This window comes from Porites lutea, chromosome 9 (genome assembly GCF_958299795.1).
Source record: "Porites lutea chromosome 9, jaPorLute2.1, whole genome shotgun sequence".
Lineage (NCBI taxonomy): Eukaryota > Metazoa > Cnidaria > Anthozoa > Scleractinia > Poritidae > Porites > Porites lutea.
In genome coordinates this window covers 24592166-24610936 of record NC_133209.1, presented here as the reverse complement: position 1 = coordinate 24610936, position 18771 = coordinate 24592166, and the positions used below count along the sequence as shown (strand labels likewise).

At 38.9% G+C, this 18771-nt stretch overlaps 1 protein-coding gene across 1 annotated transcript; it reads left to right on the top strand.

Moving 5' to 3' along the window:
* The first annotated feature begins 1529 nt into the window (after positions 1–1529).
* Positions 1530–18705, top strand: LOC140948031 (uncharacterized). The gene is made up of 8 exons (XM_073397247.1): positions 1530–1542; positions 1758–1932; positions 15727–15849; positions 15920–16018; positions 16259–16303; positions 16701–16739; positions 17174–17236; positions 18467–18705. The coding sequence occupies exons 2-8, from the start codon at positions 1758–1760 to the stop codon at positions 18703–18705; spliced, it is 783 nt and encodes a 260-aa protein (XP_073253348.1). The 5' UTR covers positions 1530–1542.
* The last annotated feature ends 66 nt before the right edge of the window (positions 18706–18771 follow it).

The window sequence follows — 18771 nt, the reverse complement described above, 5'->3', positions numbered from 1 at the left end:
AGGTTGGGCGGTGAAACGAGCGTGTCCGAGCAAAAAGGTGTGATGCAGTGGATTGGGACTCTACTTAGAAATGTCGCTTGTTTATTCGCTTGTTTTCGACGTCGGTCAGGGCTTGGGATGTGGTTTGTACATTAGACACTGCCGCTGTCACTGAATTATGGCGGCTTGATTTGTTTTCTTGCACTTCTTCCTCGTTCCTTTGTGCTGGTACGCTGTCTCCGAGAGGCAAATGTTGCTATTTTTTGCGGGAGGTTTTATAGTTGGAGTAGACAAACATCTCCTTTCAAAGGGTTTCATTTATTACTTCCATGACTCTACCACTGAATTATATTTTCGTTCTGCTACTCGCCAACGTCGATGTTATTCCAAAACAAAAACAACTAAGTGCTGTCTAAACCACGAAGGAAATCTCATCCATGTCATCCATGGCAAAACTAAAAGACAGCAGATCGTGTTTCATCCCCTCGATGACGTGTATTTTATAAATGCGTGCAGCTCGTGCAAGGCGAAAGTATGCTAATTTCAATCACCATCATCCTTCTTTTTAATTGTGAAAAAAAAAATATCTCATACGTCTTTCTGTTTCTTCGAAACTTCAAAATTAGTTTCCCCTCAGTTTTTACTGTTTACCTTGTTTTGTTTTAGAGAGAAAAACGGAGAAAAAACCTTACAACTAACCTCAATAAATTTTGTTTACATGCGGTTGCCAGATTTGCAACGCATTGCGCGAATGGCGATGGCGCGTTGCACCCGAGAAGCAAAGTTTGAAGAAGTACAACGCCACTATATCAATATATATCAATCTAATTTTTTGTTATGTTATATAAAATTTATCCCCCTTTAACATATGTAAAAATTGAGGTTAAGAAGTGTTAAGCTTTTGCAAACGAAACGGCGAAAGACGATTAGGTGATATTTAGTGGAACGAGGAGGTATTCAACACTTTCAAATTAAACTCAAATTTTGGCATTATACGACCAACAAGTTTGACTTATAGATGTACAGACACGAACATATGAAACTGTTTACTGATATTGTTCTGAAACGAATTTATCTATTTAACATTGTAGCCTGAAATTACAGAAAGAAGATAGGATTTCCGGTTTGCAAAAAGGAAAATTTCGCCGGCCTTCAAGCGCACCGGAAGCGCGGAAAGAGCGCTCGTGCCAGTCCTACTCCGCATCACACTTTAAATGAAGAGCGGAGCGCTGGTTTCACCGCCCAACCTTTATCCGCCCTGATCAAAACCAACCTCCTTGCGCGGCAACTCTCATGTGCTATCACATTCTTGTCGTGGAGCGTCGAAATACCACATCAGTCTTTATTGAGCTGTTCTGATCTGCTATTAAACGTCCAAGTGTCCTTTTTCGAGGTAAGAGAAATATTCAAATTGCTCTTGTCAATGTTATTTCATAGCTCGATGTGTGCGGTTGTTTTGGCTTTATCTGGTAAAGTATTCGTGTCGAGCGCCACTATTAGATTCGGGGAAATGTATTGTAAATCCTTTTCATAAACTCTTGTCCAGAACGTCTTTCTTCTCAAGTAAGAGTCTTTTTCTAGCCTTTTTAAACGTGGGACGATCAAAACATAAATATCGTTAATCTTGCTTGGAGAACAATCAAACCATGGAACGAAATGAAGTACCAATCGCCGACTGGACACATGCATATATTCACAGTGAAATTCGTATTGAGCACTGTACTGAGACATCTTGATTAAGTAAGTTAACTCACCGTAGCTTATTCTTCTACTGGCAGATGCCATTCGCAGTTGTGATATGGAACAGAATAGGATCTTCTCTATTGCCGGAGGAACAGGTTGAAGCTCTTCCAATAAAGAAGCTGGTTATTGATGGCGGCGTGGCTCCCGACTCCAAGTGTCAGATGCAATTTGAACAGGAAATGTGGTATGGGATGATAAGTTCTCTTCATGGTAAGCCCTCTTTTTCAGTACAAACCGTTTTGTAACGAGCTGTGGAGTATATTTTGTGGTGTTTTCTGCCATATCCTCTGCCGAATTATAACTACCCCGCTCCCACCGCTGAAGCGATCTTTTGATCCTTGGAGTTTTAATTGTAGTTTTTAATTGTCCTTTTAAAAGTAGAATTTACCATTCGTAAGACCATTACTGGTCTCCGTCATGATGTGACACGCGGCTTTGAAATATGTCTATCAAAGCTGTATTAAGTTGTAACTGCGTATTTCCTTAGCTTTAATATCGTTCGCGTAAAATGTCCGAATGCTTCCTATTGACCGGTGCGCTCGTCAAAAAATTGTCCTGTTTATCAGTTCTCGGCCCTCCTGCGTCACCCGATTCACGCAACCCCTATGGGTGATACCCGCTGAAAATGCACCAAATTACGCGGGCATCACCCGCTGAATTACGTACTATAGTACGGGCAATATGGCGGTCCATAGGCTACACAACTATCTGTGCAAGTAACCGTTATATTTTAGATAAAATAAATACAATTCCGCCTCTTTGATACAGCAGAAATTGAAAGACTAAAATATTCACGACTATTTGATATAAAAAACGCAAATTTTCAAACAATTCCAGCTCATTCCGCATAACTCGAGGACGAGTAACGAATAGGGCGAAGTTAAATTGCTCAAAGTGAAGTTTTACTTCATTGTGTTGGGTTAAAATCCATCCGTGATTTGAGATAAAACGTCTTTAGTAAACAATTGTAGTTCTCAACACGGAAAATGAAATATTCTGGGTTTCGGGAGTGCGGTCTGGCTCACGTCTAATAGGATGCTGATACGACGGGCGTTTTTAAGACAGGCAAATTCGAGAAAGAAATTTTATTACAGTTCCCCCCAAATGAAGTGTATTTCTATGATATTCACATCAAACTGTTCCGAATCGTGTAATAGAAACGTTTTAAGCAAAAATCTGGTCTTCCGAAGGCGCAAAGTAAAGAATTTTGGAATGGCAAGTGTAGCGTGTGTGACATCCTATAGGATGCCGATTCACGGGCGTTTTAAAAGCGCACAAATTTGAAGAAAAAAAATTTATTACAGTTCCCCCCAATTGAAGTGTATTTCGACGATATTCAAATCAAACTGTTCCGAATCGTGCAATAGAAGCGTTTTAAGCAAAAATCTGGTCTTCCGAAGGCGCAAAGTAAAGAATTTTGGAATGGCGAGTGCAGCGCGTGTGACATCCTATAGGATGCCGATTCACGGGCGTTTTTAAGGGGGGACAAATTCGAGAAAGAAGTTTTATTACAGTTCCCCCCAAATGAAGTGTATTTCTATGATATTCACATCAAACTGTTCCGAATCGTGTAATAGAAGCGTTTTAAGCAAAAATCTGGTCTTCCAAGGACCCAAAGCAAAGAATTTCTGAATAGCAAGTGTAGCGTGTGTGAGATCCTATAGGATGCCGATTGACGGGCGTTTTTAAGGCGGGCAAATTCGAGAAAGAAATTTTATTACAGTTCCCCCCAAATGAAGTGTATTTCGATGATATTCACATCAAACTGTTCGGGATCGTGAAATAGAAACGTTTTAAGCAAAAATCTGGTCTTCTGAAGGCGCAAAGTAAAGAATTTTGGAATGGCGAGTGCAGCGCGTGCAGACATCCTATAGGATGGCGATTCACGGGCGTTTTTAAGGCGGGCAAATTTAAAGAAAAAAATTTTATTACAGTTCCCCCCAATTGAAGTGTATTTCTATGATAGTCACATCAAATTGTTCCAAATCGTGCAATAGAAACGTTTTAAGCAAAAATCTGGTCTTCCGAAGGCGCAAAGTAAAGAATTTTGGAATGGCGAGTGCAGCGTGTGTGACATCCTATAGGATGCCGATTCACGGGCGTTTTAAAGGCGGGCAAATTCGAGAAAGAAATTTTATTACAGTTCCCCCCAATTGAAGTGTAGTTCTACGGTATTCAGATCAAACTGCTCCGAATCGTGTAATAGAAGCGTTTTAAGCAAAAATCTGGTCTTCCAAGAGCCCAAAGTAAAGAATTTCTGAATAGCAAGTGTAGCGTGTGTGAGATCCTATAGGATGCCGATTGACGGGCGTTTTTAAGGCGGGCAAATTCGAGAAAGAAATTTTATTACAGTTCCCCCCAAATGAAGTGTATTTCGATGATATTCACATCAAACTGCTCCGAATCGTGTAATAGAAACGTTTTAAGCAAAAATCTGGTCTTCCAAGAGCCCAAAATAAAGAATTTCTGAATGGCAAGTGTAGCGTGTGTGACATCCTATAGGATGGCGATTCACGGGCGTTTTTAAGGCGGGCAAATTCGAGAAAGAAATTTTATTACATTTCCCCCCCAGTTGACGTGTATTTCTATGATATTCACATCAAACTTTTCCGAATCGTGTAATAGAAGCGTTTTAAGCAAAAATCTGGTCTTCCAAGAGCCCAAAGTAAAGAATTTCTGAATAGCAAGTGTAGCGTGTGTGACATCCTATAGGATGGCGATTGACGGGCGTTTTTAAGGCGGGCAAATTCGAGAAAGAAATTTTATTACATTTCCCCCCCCAGATGACGTGTATTTCTATGATATTCACATCAAACTGTTCCGAGTCGTGTAATAGAAGCGTTTTAAGCAAAAATCTGGTCTTCCAAGAGCCCAAAGTAAAGAATTTCTGAATGGCAAGTGTAGCGTGTGACATCCTATAGGATGCCGATTCCCGGGCGTTTTAAAGGCGGGCAAATTCGAGAAAGAAATTTTATTACAGTTCCCCCCAAATGAAGTGTAGTTCTACGATATTCAGATCAAACTGCTCCGAATCGTGTAATAGAAGCGTTTTAAGCAAAAATCTGGTCTTCCAAGAGCCCAAAGTAAAGAATTTCTGAATGACAAGTGTAGCGTGTGTGACATCCTATAGGATGGCGATTCACGGGTGTTTTTAAGGCGGGCAAATTCGAGAAAGAAATTTTATTGCAGTTCCCCCCAAATGAAGTGTATTTCGATTATATTCAAATCAAACTGTTCCGAATCGTGCAATAGAAACGTTTTAAGCAAAAATCTTGCCTTCCGAAGGGTAAAGTAAAGAATTTTGGAATGGCGAGTGCAGCGTGTTTGACATCCTATAGGGTCCTATAGGATGCCGATTGACGGGCGTTTTTAAGGCGGGCAAATTCGAGAAAGAAATTTTATTACAGTTTCCCCCAAATGAAGTCTATTTATATGATATTAATATGAAACTGTTCGGAATCGTATCATATGAGCGTTTAAACAAAAAAACTGATCTTTTGAAGGCGCAAAGTGAAGAATTCTTGAATGCGCCATTTTCTCATAGACCTTGCACGACTTGTTTACCCCTTAAAAATTTTACATAACCATTGTCTTAAATTTATCTTGGGACGACTGTAATACCCAGGAGAGACTGGAAACAATGGTTGTGCAAAATTTTGGGTTCATCACGGTCTATGAGAAAATGGCGAATTCAAGAATTCATCCAGGGTCACGTCATTTTTAGGGCGGGGAAATTCGAGAAATACATTTGATTACATTGCGGGTAAAAGGAACTTTATTTCAATATTAATAAGACCAAAAAGATCGGAATCGTATAACAGAAACGTTTAAAATGAAAATCTGGTCTTAATTCTAAATGCGCAATCATCCCAAACCATGTGGGCCAATGACATACATGATGGGATGGACTGGTAATTTTAAGGATGGGCAAATTCAAGAGAGAGACTTGATTACTGTTTGCCTAAAATGAAGTATATTTCAGGATGTTAAGATCAATGTGATTTGAATCGTAAAATAAAAATGTTTTTAGCAAAATATGTTTTTCTGAAGGCGCAGTAGCCGCGGTTAAGAGTTGATCCCTTAGTTAAGCCGCACCTTCGGGCCTTCGGCCCTCTTTACTTTATTGTCGCAAATGCAGGGAGCGTATTAATTAACTGCAGAGATGAGTTAACTGACCTTGAGTATTGAGCATTAAACTTTCCTACACAAGTGAAAAAATCGAAACTTCTGACATCCCCTTCAGCTTGTTATCCCTGCTCCTAGAGAAATATGGAATACTTTACATAATGTGCACGAAAAACCACTATTTGACAGCTGTACTTGATGGCAGTTAGTGAAAATACACTGATTTCACTGAGCGCATCGAAATGCTGGACTATTCCTCGAAGTAAACGGCTCTAAAGGCCAGCAATGCGTAGTTGCCCCAATATTCCACGACAAATACAATTAAACCCACAAGTAAGATTCTGCAGTTGCTCACTGAGTTAGCCTTTACAGATTCCTCATTTGAAATCTGCATACCAGATTAGCATTTTAGTGGGGATAACTCCGTAATCTTTTAACTTTTAAATTTTTACCTTTTATAAATTTTAGATTTTAGCGAATTACAAATTCACCTTATGATACCATGTATAAACTCATTTTATAATTTTTTTTCCTATTTTTTCAGTGTCCCCAATTAGTTTTTATAAGCTAAAGACATCGACACTCAAATAAAGTTGTTATGTTATGTTGTTATCTTATACCAAAAAGAAGAACTGAATTGCTGACTTGTCCAATTACACTCACTTCTAACAGTTTTACACTCTTGGCACCTAAGTCTCCACAACATGTCCTCAATGTTGACTTATCTTCAGTATTTGCCCAAGAGCACAGAATGTCTTTTTATAGATTTTAGAGAATTAATGAGAACCTCTTTCAAATTTTAGCCTAACAGGTTCTTAAAACTCAGGTTCTTTATAGTCGGGCGGGATTTAGTGAAAACACACACTGATTTATTCATTAACTCATCGAAGTGCCCACTGAACATTTCAAAATTATTAGAAAGTGGGATCCAAGCAGGGAACAAAACTGCCTTTTTGAAACACAATGCTTTCACGGCAGTTCGTCGCATTCGTTAAAGAGATGGGATCTAGGCGTCAAAAACGTCTATTTGGCCCATATTTCATGCAAACTGGTGGAAATACACTTATTTCACAGCAATTCACATAGTAAATTTTTAGGGAGTTATTATAACTCAAACAATAGGGTCAAAATGTTAGGTACAGGATAACCCCTTTTATGGGGTTACTTTAACTCCAAATTTTACTCCTAAAAAAGATTTCCGGTTTTAACTCCCAGCCTGGAGTTAAAATAACTGCGAAAATAGGGTTATTTTACTCCTTACATGGGTTGTTTTTACTCTTATTGGAGCTACTTTAACTCTGTTCAAGTGGAGTAACAATTTTAGGTACAGGATAACTCCTTTTTGGGGGTTATTCCAGCTCCTCAATATCTGGGTGATTTTTACTCCTAAAAAAGAGTTCTTTAAACTCCTTTTTGGAGTTAAAAAAACTCCCCCCACCGGCCCCTCCCCCCCAAAAAAAAAACTCCACTGTAAGGAGTTAAATTAACCCCACTAGACTAGAGGAGTTATTATGGAACCGCCGGAATATATAGCTTTTTTAAAAAAAAAAAATTGGAAGATCTCAGCCATTCTCAGGGACAGAATTCGAAATGCGTATTGGCCATAATATTCCAAAAATTCTAGGGGAAACATCTGATTTCACAGCAGCTCATCAAAGTACCAAACTATTTCGCGATTATTAGAAGATGGGATCCAAGGACCCAAAAATGCAAATTTAGCCCTATATTTCATGGAAACTAGAGGAAAGGCCCTGATTTCACCTCACTTCATCGAAGTAACGAAATATGTTTCACTCACATAAAACACAATAATTTCACAGCAACAAACACTGGCAAAAACAATTCATTCAAGTGCTGGACTATATTTCGCATTTATTGAATACCAAGAAATTAGGATGAAAAAGGCGTTTTTGGCACCATATTTTCTGCAAACTATATTGATCAGAGTGACATACACTACTTATTTCGAAACAATTTATTCAAGTCCTGGACTATAAAACTCCGTAGTGGCAGGAGCCGATTAGCTCCTGATAGTGGCCCACACTCCAAATTAAAGGCCGACGAAAATTCCGCAGATTTACCCGGATATTCAATGAAAAATAGTAGGAAACACTCATTTCACCGCAACCCGTTCAAGAGCAGGGGTTTTCCCCATGCATCACAAAATGGGATCTGCAGGCCTGAAATGTGTAATTTCCATATAATGTCTCCTTCATGTTTTTAGAAAAACACTGATTTCACAGCAATTCATTTGAGTGATGGACTATTTCCCAATCCGACGAAAATGGGATCTAGGGACAAGAATGCGTCGTGGCCCAATATATCTCATGATAGAATAGTGTCAATAGTGAAAACACAGTAATTTCACTGCAACCCCAAAACTCCGCATATTAAACCGGATCCGTTTCAGGAAAAGCAGTGGAACACTACTCATTTTCAAGGGCTGGAGTTTCCCCCATGCATCATAAATGGGATCTAAGAACCGCGTATTTGTCAAAATATTCCATGTACGTCTCCATTCATGTCCAGAAATGGATACAATGGCGAAAATGGCGAAAAATCGCCAGCCTCTGACGGTTTGAGTTGGATGCCAAAAGCGGCCCCTTGGGGACTGGCGATTTTGGCGAAATTGGCGATTTAGACGAAAATCGCCAGAGGGCTTGTGATATCCAGAATTTGGCAAATATTCAAATTGGATGCCAAAAATGGCCCCTTCAAATTATATAACTAAAGACGTCTCTTAGGGTGCAAAGAAAGTCAGTTTTACAGCCTGCCATTCAGGCAAGCTGTAGCTAGCAATTAAGTACTAGCCCACAAGTCATTTCAACTAGCCCTCAAACCCTTTTTGAACTAGGAGCCGATTACAAACCCTTTGTTGTTTACGGTTTGGCGATTTTGGCGATTAATCGCCATTTCTGCCATTTTCGCCAATGCGTGCGTTTCTGGACTATGTACAAAGCCTGAGGGTAGGTGTTAAATGGGAAAGGGGAAATTCGGGCGCGGGAGCGCGAGGGGCGCGCGAGGACGGGGAAAATCCATGGGAATTAGCTGAAAATACTTGTTTCACAGCAGTTCATTCCAGCGCTGCGGACTATTTCGCATTTCGTATAAAATGGGATGCAGTATATGCATTGTCATAAAGTATTTTTTTGCAAACTAGAGGAAACATAGCGATTTCACGGCAGCTCATCATCCAAGTCCCAAACTATTTCGCAAGAAATGCGTAGTGGCCCATATTTCATGAAAAGTAGGGGAAGCATACTAATTTCACGTCAACCCAAACATTCTACATATTCACCCGGGACACTAGCTGACGGCAACTTGCGTATTGAATGGCTGGACCTCCCCTCCCCCCCCCCCGCCATTTGGAGATCGGATATCCAGAAATGTACGCAACATCCACATCTCTTTTGAGTCAAGTTTGAATTTTTGCCAACCCTTAGGTGATTTGTCGTCACATTTGCCATTTTTGAATTGTTGTATGCAAATTCGCCATTTTCGTCGAATCCACACTTTTCAAGAGAGCCCTGTTAACATCTCAATAGAAATTTTGCCAACCATATCGCCATTTTTGTCAAAATCGCCACTTTTCAAGGGGCCCCTTTAAACCGCCATCTCTTTAGAATTTTCACTAATTAAACCTTTGGCATTCGCCATTTTTGAATTATTCGTCATTTTCTTCAAATAACCCTCTTACCCTCTGGCGCAATTTTTCCAGATTTTCTATTGACGCCTTTGCTGGTTCCTTTCTACACATAAGTGTGCATTAGGACATGGGATCTAAGGACAAGAAATAACATCCCGAATACCTGAAAAATGCACTGTCAATATGGTCAAAATCACATTCTGTTTCGCTATCCAGTGCATTATCCTCTGTTTCCGGGAGTAGCAGTCAGACATTTCCTTAGCCTCGCCCTTATCGTTGTTGAACGGAATACTCATTCATTAAAAAATAAAGTTTGGGAGGGAGATGTCTTCAATGTGACATTGCAAAAATGTTTGACCTTTAGAAGTTGCCCCTCAAAAGGCAACAGTTTCATTTTCCGAAATATATTTTACTTTCTCCTCTAGGCTGGTTTTCACTAGCGACGGAGTCTGAGTCGGAGTCGTAATCAGAAGCGTAGAGCTTATGATCTAGTGAAAACAGCGTTCCGATTCCGCTTACGACTCCGTCGCTTACGTTCCGCTTATGATCTAGTGAAAACCAGATTGTCGGAGTCGGAAGCAGAAGCAGAAGAACCAAACCAATCGCAAAGCGTGGGAACGTGCATTCTGATTGGCTTATCCTTCCGCTTCTGCTTCCGACTCCGACAATCTGGTTTTCACTAGATCATAAGCGGAACGTAAGCGACGGAGTTCGTAAGCGGAGTCGGAAGAAAATGGAAACGTTCTGATTCTTCTGACTCCGATTCCGTCGCGCTTATGACTCCGCTTACGACTCCAATTTTTGATTTTCACTAGGTCATAAGCGCTCTTACGACTCCGCTTACGACTCCGACTCTGACTCCGTCACTAGTGAAAACCAGCCTTTAGTGAAAACCAGACTGTCGGAGTCGGAGGCGAAAGCAGAAGGCTAAAACGATCACAATGCACGTTCCCACGCTTTGTGATTGGTTTAGTTCTTCCGCTTCTGGATCCGACTCCGACAATCTGTGTTGCACTGGATCATAAGCGGATTGTAAGCGACGGAGTCGTAAGCGGAATCAGAACAATGTTCTCATTACATCATAAGCTCTACGCTTGTGATTACAACTCCGACTCCGTCGTCGCTAGTGAAAACCAGCCTTTACGTTCCTCGTATTTTCTGAAGCAAGGTTACGTCTTTTTTAGCTCGATGCAGTAGATGCATTACAAATCGATAGCTCTACGTCAGGGGCGAATGCAGAATTTTTTTTTAATTAGAGGGTTTAATCTTTGATTCGGAATCCTGAAACGAACAGATCATTTGAGAGTACCCTCCCAAAATTACATATTTTTCAAATATGCCTGAAATTTAATCGTGCCAAAGGGTACCGCGCGTTTCAATGAAAAATCAACAAGTTGAATCGTGATATGCGATCCTACAGATGCAAAACTTTCAGGGTCAAACAAGTAATAAAAAACAACCACAGGCCTGATGGGGGCGGGTCCGGACCCCGCCCCGACCCTCTCACTGGATCCGCCACTGTACGTCTTACGGTTATGGGGACTGGCAAGTTACAACCCACAAACTCATTTTGCAGCCAAAGATCTGCTTTCGGGTAATTCACTTGATGGAACCCCAAAGGAAAGTGGGAATGGCCATACCACACTTAAAATGTAAGATTAAATACAAAAGTGTGCCGCCTTTGCCAGTTTCGGCAGCCTTTTTTGTAGTGTAATTTTACACAATGTAAAAAACACATCAATAGAATATAATTTGTCCCCAAGTTAAGTGTATGCATTTGCCTTTCATAACAATATTTGGTTTAAAATTATACCCACAACTCAACAACATTTTCTACAATTTGAAATATGGCATCAATCTAACAGTTTGTGTATAAACCGGTGAATCACACAGAACTACAAAATATAGAAAATAACCTTTTTTACTCACTATAATTAACTTGTCCTCTACCACTAACTTGAAACAAAGTTGATGGTTGACATCTGAAACTTGCATTCAATACAGTTCATCAAAGGATGGGCACAGAAAAAAATAGGCCTTAAAAAGTCTGCATCCCTTGTTTGTTTTGCTTTGCTTTTCAATCTCAGTTATGAAACACTTCTTACGAAATGTGTACCCCTAATCCTCAAAAGAAAGAAGAAATGCTCCTAGAAGCAAGGGACACAATTTTAATTGAAAACTCATTTACTCATCTTTTTGCCATATAATGCAATATAATATTATTCTTTTGACAATATATGACTTGGGCACTAGTTTTATGAACTTTGGGTGCCTTTGATAAGGGTGACACAAATGCAGCTTCTTTGCATACTTATTTCAATCACATAAACAGTGACTGTAGCAGACATATAAATTACATGTATTCAAGCCAGCCCACAGATAGCTAGCCTCCCATGCAGACATTCCTAGGCCATGTTCTTTGAGGAGGATTGTGTGATGAGCCACAAGAAAGTCTGCGTCAGTGGAAGGCTAATTGATTGCAAAACTTGGGTTTAGTAAAACGCCACTAAGGATTTAAGCTGTGAGCTAGCTTCCAGAGAGTAACATCTCTTCTTCTCTTTCAATGGTTTCTTCTCTGTGACAGTGCATTCTTTCACTTCCTCTAATCACTTGTCTTTTGTAGCAGACACCTGCATGTAAAATGAAATTGGGAAAACAGATTTATCTGATCATTGCTTTTAGAGAATATTACTTGCACATTTGTCTGGGTTACACATGTAGTAGTATTGAATTCTTCATTTTAATTTTTTCTTGTTAACAGCTTTGTTTTCACACCATCATGTATTATGTTTTTGCTTCCCCAAAGTTTCACTTTGCAATTCAGGAACTTAAATTCATCCTGTAAATTGTGAGCATTTCTCTCCTCTACATACCTGCTTTGTTGGGATCTGCATATAACACAGGTTGGAAATGCTAAGGATATTATTTTGAATTTTAAAACATATTCAATATCACCACTCCCTGTGTGTATGGATTAATAATTTTATAGTGAATGTTTCTGACATCTAAAAGTAAGTCAGCCTGATATCTCCCAATAACACTGCCTCGTCGGTAGACAAGGGCCATGGTGGAAACAATAAACACAGCTAAAAGATTTGGTATCAAAAATTAAAAGCTATAGTTATTCAATTGCAAAATAACTCAAAACATATGAATGCCAACTCTGGCATGGTTGGTGTGGAACCCCTAAGATTAAGCTTGGTAAATTTAAAAAAAGTTGGCTTCACCGCTGCAAACATGTTAATTGACAACCACTTGAAATACTACAGAACTGAAAAAGGCAACAGAGTAATATTTAAGTTATGTGCTGTAAGGGTAAAAAATATATAAAACACAGTAATTAATGCACATTATAAGCAGATGTGTAAATCAACTACATTGAACTTAAAGAAATCATTGACGAGTGGCTTTATAGCACTACATTTTAAATCATAGGAATAACAATAAATACAAAAGAGGCGAGGGAGAGCAGGATGTTACATGAGCACTGATGTCTGTCAAGCACTTTGCAGGGTTCTTGGTAAGATGAAAGAGTACTACAGTTGAAACCCTCTACAACGGCCACCTTGGGGACAGAAGAAAGTGGCCATTGTAGAGAGGCAGCCCTTGTAGAGAGGTTGAAACAAGAGTGAATGTATGGACTGTCCGCCAAAAAATGGCCGTTAGAGAGATGTGGCCAACTGAATATATAATTGTCCTCCTCGTAAACAAAAATTATGGAATGCCATACTCAGGAGGAAGTGACTGGCTGAGTAAGGAAGCACATCAGAGAAGATGCAATCTAGCAGTCCTTGGTTAGAGTCCTGCTGTGGTCACTTGCCTGATTTGTTCTTAGTCGCAGCCTTGATTGTTAATAGTTTTAACGGTTGCCTCCAGTGCCAGTTGGGGTTTTTAATCCTGTTACGTTCTAATTGTTGAATTATTTGTTTCCATAATGATTTGGGTGGAGTGCCTGTAGAAATAGCTGGAATGCATGCTAAGTGCACTTTTCACAATAACAAATCTGGCACATAAAGCATGAAACAAGGATCAAAGATGCATTTTTTAGCCCTATATTTCATGCAAACTAGCTAGTTTAAATAAACTTGTTTTTCAACCATTTCGAAAGGAAATCTACTGAAAATGACAAACCAAAAATGGGGGCAGCTTCGAATGCATACATTGCTTTCAAATGGGATCTGTAAAACCATAGAATAACAGGAAGTAAGGAAAATCTTTGTGATGGTGGTGCACACAAGCTACAGTAATACAGAAACCAAGGCTTTTTTAGAGGCAGCTGGGGATGCACGTGATACTAAGGCAGGTATATATTTATAAAATCATGTTAGACCGTCTGCTGCAACTTCTATATATAAAATTTAATAAGATAATAATTTGAAAAAAAAAGCAAAATGATAATTGTAATGACTGACAAATAACGTAGTTGACAAAGGGATCTGAGAGCAGTTTCTACCCAAGTTTAATCATTTCAATGAGATGCAGTTAGAGCAGCTGAGAATGCAAATGCTTTCTCTTAGTACCTACCACGTACATTATTTCAAAAATAAAATAATTAGCATGAAGTTTAAAAGCATAAGGGGGACTGACTGGATTTACAACAGTTTGATTTGAAGTGCGGGTTGAACCTGTAGAAATTTACATTTTCAATCAACTCGTACTCAGTATTGCAACTTATACCAACTTACGTACCTAGATCAAGGACTAACTTAGTCTTAAGTACCTTAAGGATTTCCAGGCGATGAAAAATATCTAATTTGTCGTGAAATTGCACAAGATTCGCAAACCTTTGCTGTTGCACTGCAGTCCAAGCAACGACGAAGAATACCAGCTTCGGAGTCACAGAGGTGACACCTGTTCTTCTTTGAAAACGAACCTTCTTTAGAAAAGTTGTCGTTAGAGCAGGTTGTCGTAACTTGGCACACACATCGTCTACTCTTGACAGTCTTTTTATAGCGAAGATCAGTGTTAAGCTTAAGTTTACATCTAGAGGTTTTCTGGCTTAATTATCGCTGAAAGCGAGGTTCGAATGCGAAATGGTAAGCTGCACAACATACCTGCCAAAGATCAGTCCACGTCGTAAACCATGCGTAAACCGTCGCGATCCTGTTCACCGGCATCATCCGAAATGCTCGCACTAAGCTGTTCTTCTCCTGCTTACCGCAGTGCCCGCCTGCAACCAAACGAACTGGTCTGTTAAAGTGTCAACAACACCAGAAAGGATAGGTAAACAACGAAGGCAAAATAATGAACAAAATAAAGGCTTTCACAACCTACCGGCCCATTAAATACTGCTTTGCACGTTAAAATATAACCTCAGTGACAGCGTGCTGCAACAGATTTTATAATAAGACCGATAAACGTGCAATTACAACACGTTTTATCCATCATCCTGCACCATCCGGTACAGCACTTCCTCAGTCGTACTATAGTACGTACTATGGCGGGTGATACCCGGTAATTTGGGCATCATTTTTACGGGTGATACCCAGTACCCTTTGAGTGAATCGGGTGCCTGCGTTTACTGTGGTTGTCGAACACATGTAGTCAGCAGTAATCCATAATAACCACGTGACTCCTGGGCTGTTCGAAACGCCGTTGACTTTTTAAAAAGCAAGACCGACGCAACGATCGCTAAGAGGGAAGCTTTATGTTGAAAATCGATTTAAGCGAGGTATTTGAGGACCAAGGACCTGATTTGTCATTATGATGACTGAATTATTGGTTAAATGTTACGTTATTCAACGTGCAAAATTCAAAGGTAAGTTTTGCTTTTACACGTTATTATTTCTTATTTACTAATAAGTGCAGCTTACATCCTAACTTAACTTATACTATTGTCCACCGGTCAAAACAGCTGGGCACAGTTCTGATAATGAATAAACACCTCAAATAATTTCTATTTTCATTGATAAATGAATCATGCATAATGCCTCAATCGGTCAGATACATTTTTAAAAACTTTAATTTATTCAAGGCAAGGCTGATCAAACAGCGATGGATGGGTAATACAAACGTCAATTTATGCTTACATGTAGGACTCAGTATGTAATAAATGCCTTATTTCATGAAATGTAAGGCCTGTTAATACACATTATAGAATAATACTGGTAATAAAATGTTACCTGTTGGTTTTTTGTTCAATCTAATAACAAGTAGAAGAAAAGTTGGTAAAAATGAAGCACGCTGTGACAAGTTTTTTAAAAAAATGTTTTTGTCTCCATTTATATCGACAGACAAAATGAAAGATGCTACAAAAGCAAGAGAAGAGGTCCTAAAAGGAGACCAATCAAATGAAGAAAACCTAGATGAACCTGAACTAACTCCTAGGATAAGGAAGAAACAAACTGCTTCAGCAGGTGAGTGACAGTTTTAATTTATCCAGGTCATATTATACCCCTAAGATAAGGCCTTTTTTCTTTCGATTAGATTTAGCAGATGAGAATTCTTACGATGTTAATGGTGCAGAGGGTGTAGACGAGATACATGAAGATGAGGATGAATTGACCAATAGCTGTACCAAGAAGGGTGAGATTGTGTACTGCCTATTCGCTCAAATTGAACAAAGAAAAAATCTTTTTTATCTACATTGTCGGCCTGACTTCTCTCATTCTCACTACATTATAGGGATAATAATTTTATTGTGGGCATTGATTGTTGGGAACATTCTTTAGCAAAGGAAAGAAACAAAATTATTTTAGATGAATGTATTTCTTAGATCTACTGTTTTGATATTTTCTTCTTGCTGAAATGATTTGTTTGTTTCAGATCAAAAGAAGTTGGATGCAGAAAAATTAAAAAGGAAGGCAAAAGGTATTTCTAACTTTGTCGACTGTGATATGTTGTACTGTCAAGCCCGGTTAAATTATGGACTTTGAGGGAGCAATAACCGTATTAAGTGTCTTATCAAGTAAATATTATGATGTCTTCAAAAATTAATATATATGGGCAAGAAAGGGAAGAAGCCATGAGAACAGGGCATCCATTGACTTATAGATGTTTAGAAGGTTTCCTTGCTGATTTACCATGTACAGGCAATGCTACTAATGAAGGCCTTTTTTGAAACTAGCTAGTCTGCATTTAAAATAAAAATAATACATGATCATGACCAAGAAGTACATTTCAGTAAAAACTAAAAGAGCTGTCAACTGTATTATGAATCCTCATGTACTTGTATGTCTTGACCAATATTGTTTTTTATTACTCACAGCTGTTAAAAAATCCTTACCACCGAAGAAAAAACATAAAGGTAAAAGTCATTTTCTTTTATGATAAAAGCATAGAAGATTTGCTAGGTATTTATGTAATGGAACACTCATATATTAAGCACAAAGGAAAAGCAACCACAGCCATAAATGATTAAACACTGCAGGATTAAAACACTTTTAGCATTCTGATGGGCATTTATTCAAGGGAGGTGTTATAACTTTTGAGGAATGCATCTATTTCAAAATTGCATGTCTTAAATCACAGCAATTACCACAAATCACTTGAAGATATTATGTAAAACAAAGAGATGTTTAAGTAAAGTTTCAATTTCCAGTGCTTTTTTTGCTGAGATTGGATTATTAATTGTCTGAATGGTGTTCCAATTTGGTAGATTGTAAAACACCTTGTTCTTACAAATGTACTCTAAAAAAATTCATTCTTGTAACCATGTAATTGTTATTAATTACTCTGCAGTTGAAGGCAATAAAGACAAATCTGGACAGAAAAAAGGAAGTGTTGAAAGCCATTTAAAAAAATGTAAGTTTGCTTAACATACTTTTTATTTTAGCCAATGATCACTGAAAGTACAGTGTGCATTGGTGTGTATAAAAATGAAGCCAGCATTAGGGTACTGAACCTAGCATAATGATCCAATACATCCTCACTCTTTTTTTAGCTATCTGCTATCCATATGCACATGACAGTTGAAAAGCTACATGTAGGGGTGTGAAATATCAGTGTTTGACTACCCTAAATTTGATTATAGTGTAAGTCACTTTGGGCATTATACTATATATTATAAATCTATATTATAAATATATCTGCGTGATTTTGCTAAAAGGTGCCTGCTAAGTTTTAGCTTGAACATGGGCATAGCGCATGTTCAAGCCAGTGTGGCTGAAGAAAAACCAGGGGGCTTGCCGTCTTGCTAGGTGTCAGCTGAGAGCACAGGCCTAGACCCATCTGTGGGTGGGAGATTTTGTCAGTTTTATGTCAGAAAGCAGTGAAAAGTCAGAGAATTTTTCCCGTGGCCTAGGCCAGCCAAATCAATGCGGTGACTCATAATCATCTGTAACACTGCTAGCAGAGCTTGGGGGAAGTGATTGACTAGTCATAAGCCTCATGGGTGGGGAGGGTGAGTAATGGCTCCTTGGACTTGATCCTCTAGAGACTCAGTACAGGCACCTTGTATGAAATCCAGACAGATATATACAGTTATTATATTTTTGGGAAGCTAATCAAAACAAAAAAGAAGGCTTTACATCTTGCTATTGGTTAATCACTTGGCCCTAGTTGTTAAAAACGTGGATATCTCCATATATATTAGTAAAATCCAACTAGTGGTCAATTATCAATGCTGCATTCTGATTGGTTGAGCTACTACTAGGATATATGTTATAGCCCATTAGTAGTGAAAAGCGCCGGCTTTGAAAACCAAAATAATGGTGGCTGAATCACGTTTTGCTAGCTAAAGTTGTTTTGTCTCGATATTTTTGACCAACTAGTTGGATTTTACTAAAACAATTATTCCTCTCTCCCTCATGGCCTCTGAGTCTGGCCTCATGGGCTATTGACTCAGAGTCCATTCGGGCTCGCGGAATAATTGTTAATTGACATTTGCATAACGGGATAGGTTGATAGACATTAGTGTGTGGGGCTACAGTTTTACATCGTGTATTCAGTGTTCATCACAAATGTTAAATACAACATTTATCGTCTATTAATAATAATTATGCTCTGTATTTTGATTATATTGTTGTTCCATAGCCAAGAAAACAGTATCTGAGGAAACTCAGCGGATCAGTGCTGAGTTGGTTGCTGAGATAACAGCACCAATAAACCTGCATGGCAATGCCCATGAATCTGACAGCATCGAATCTAGCACTTTTGAAGAGTCAGATGATGAAACATGGGGTTGTGTGGTGGAAGAAGAGAGGCCACAAGTGGGGATGAAGACCCCAAAGTCTTCTTCCCCCCCCCAGAAAATGCATCAATGTGCATTGTAATGAAGAAAAAAAAAAATGAAAAAGGAGATCACCCTATTAAAGCAGGAAATTGAAGATTGTAAGTAT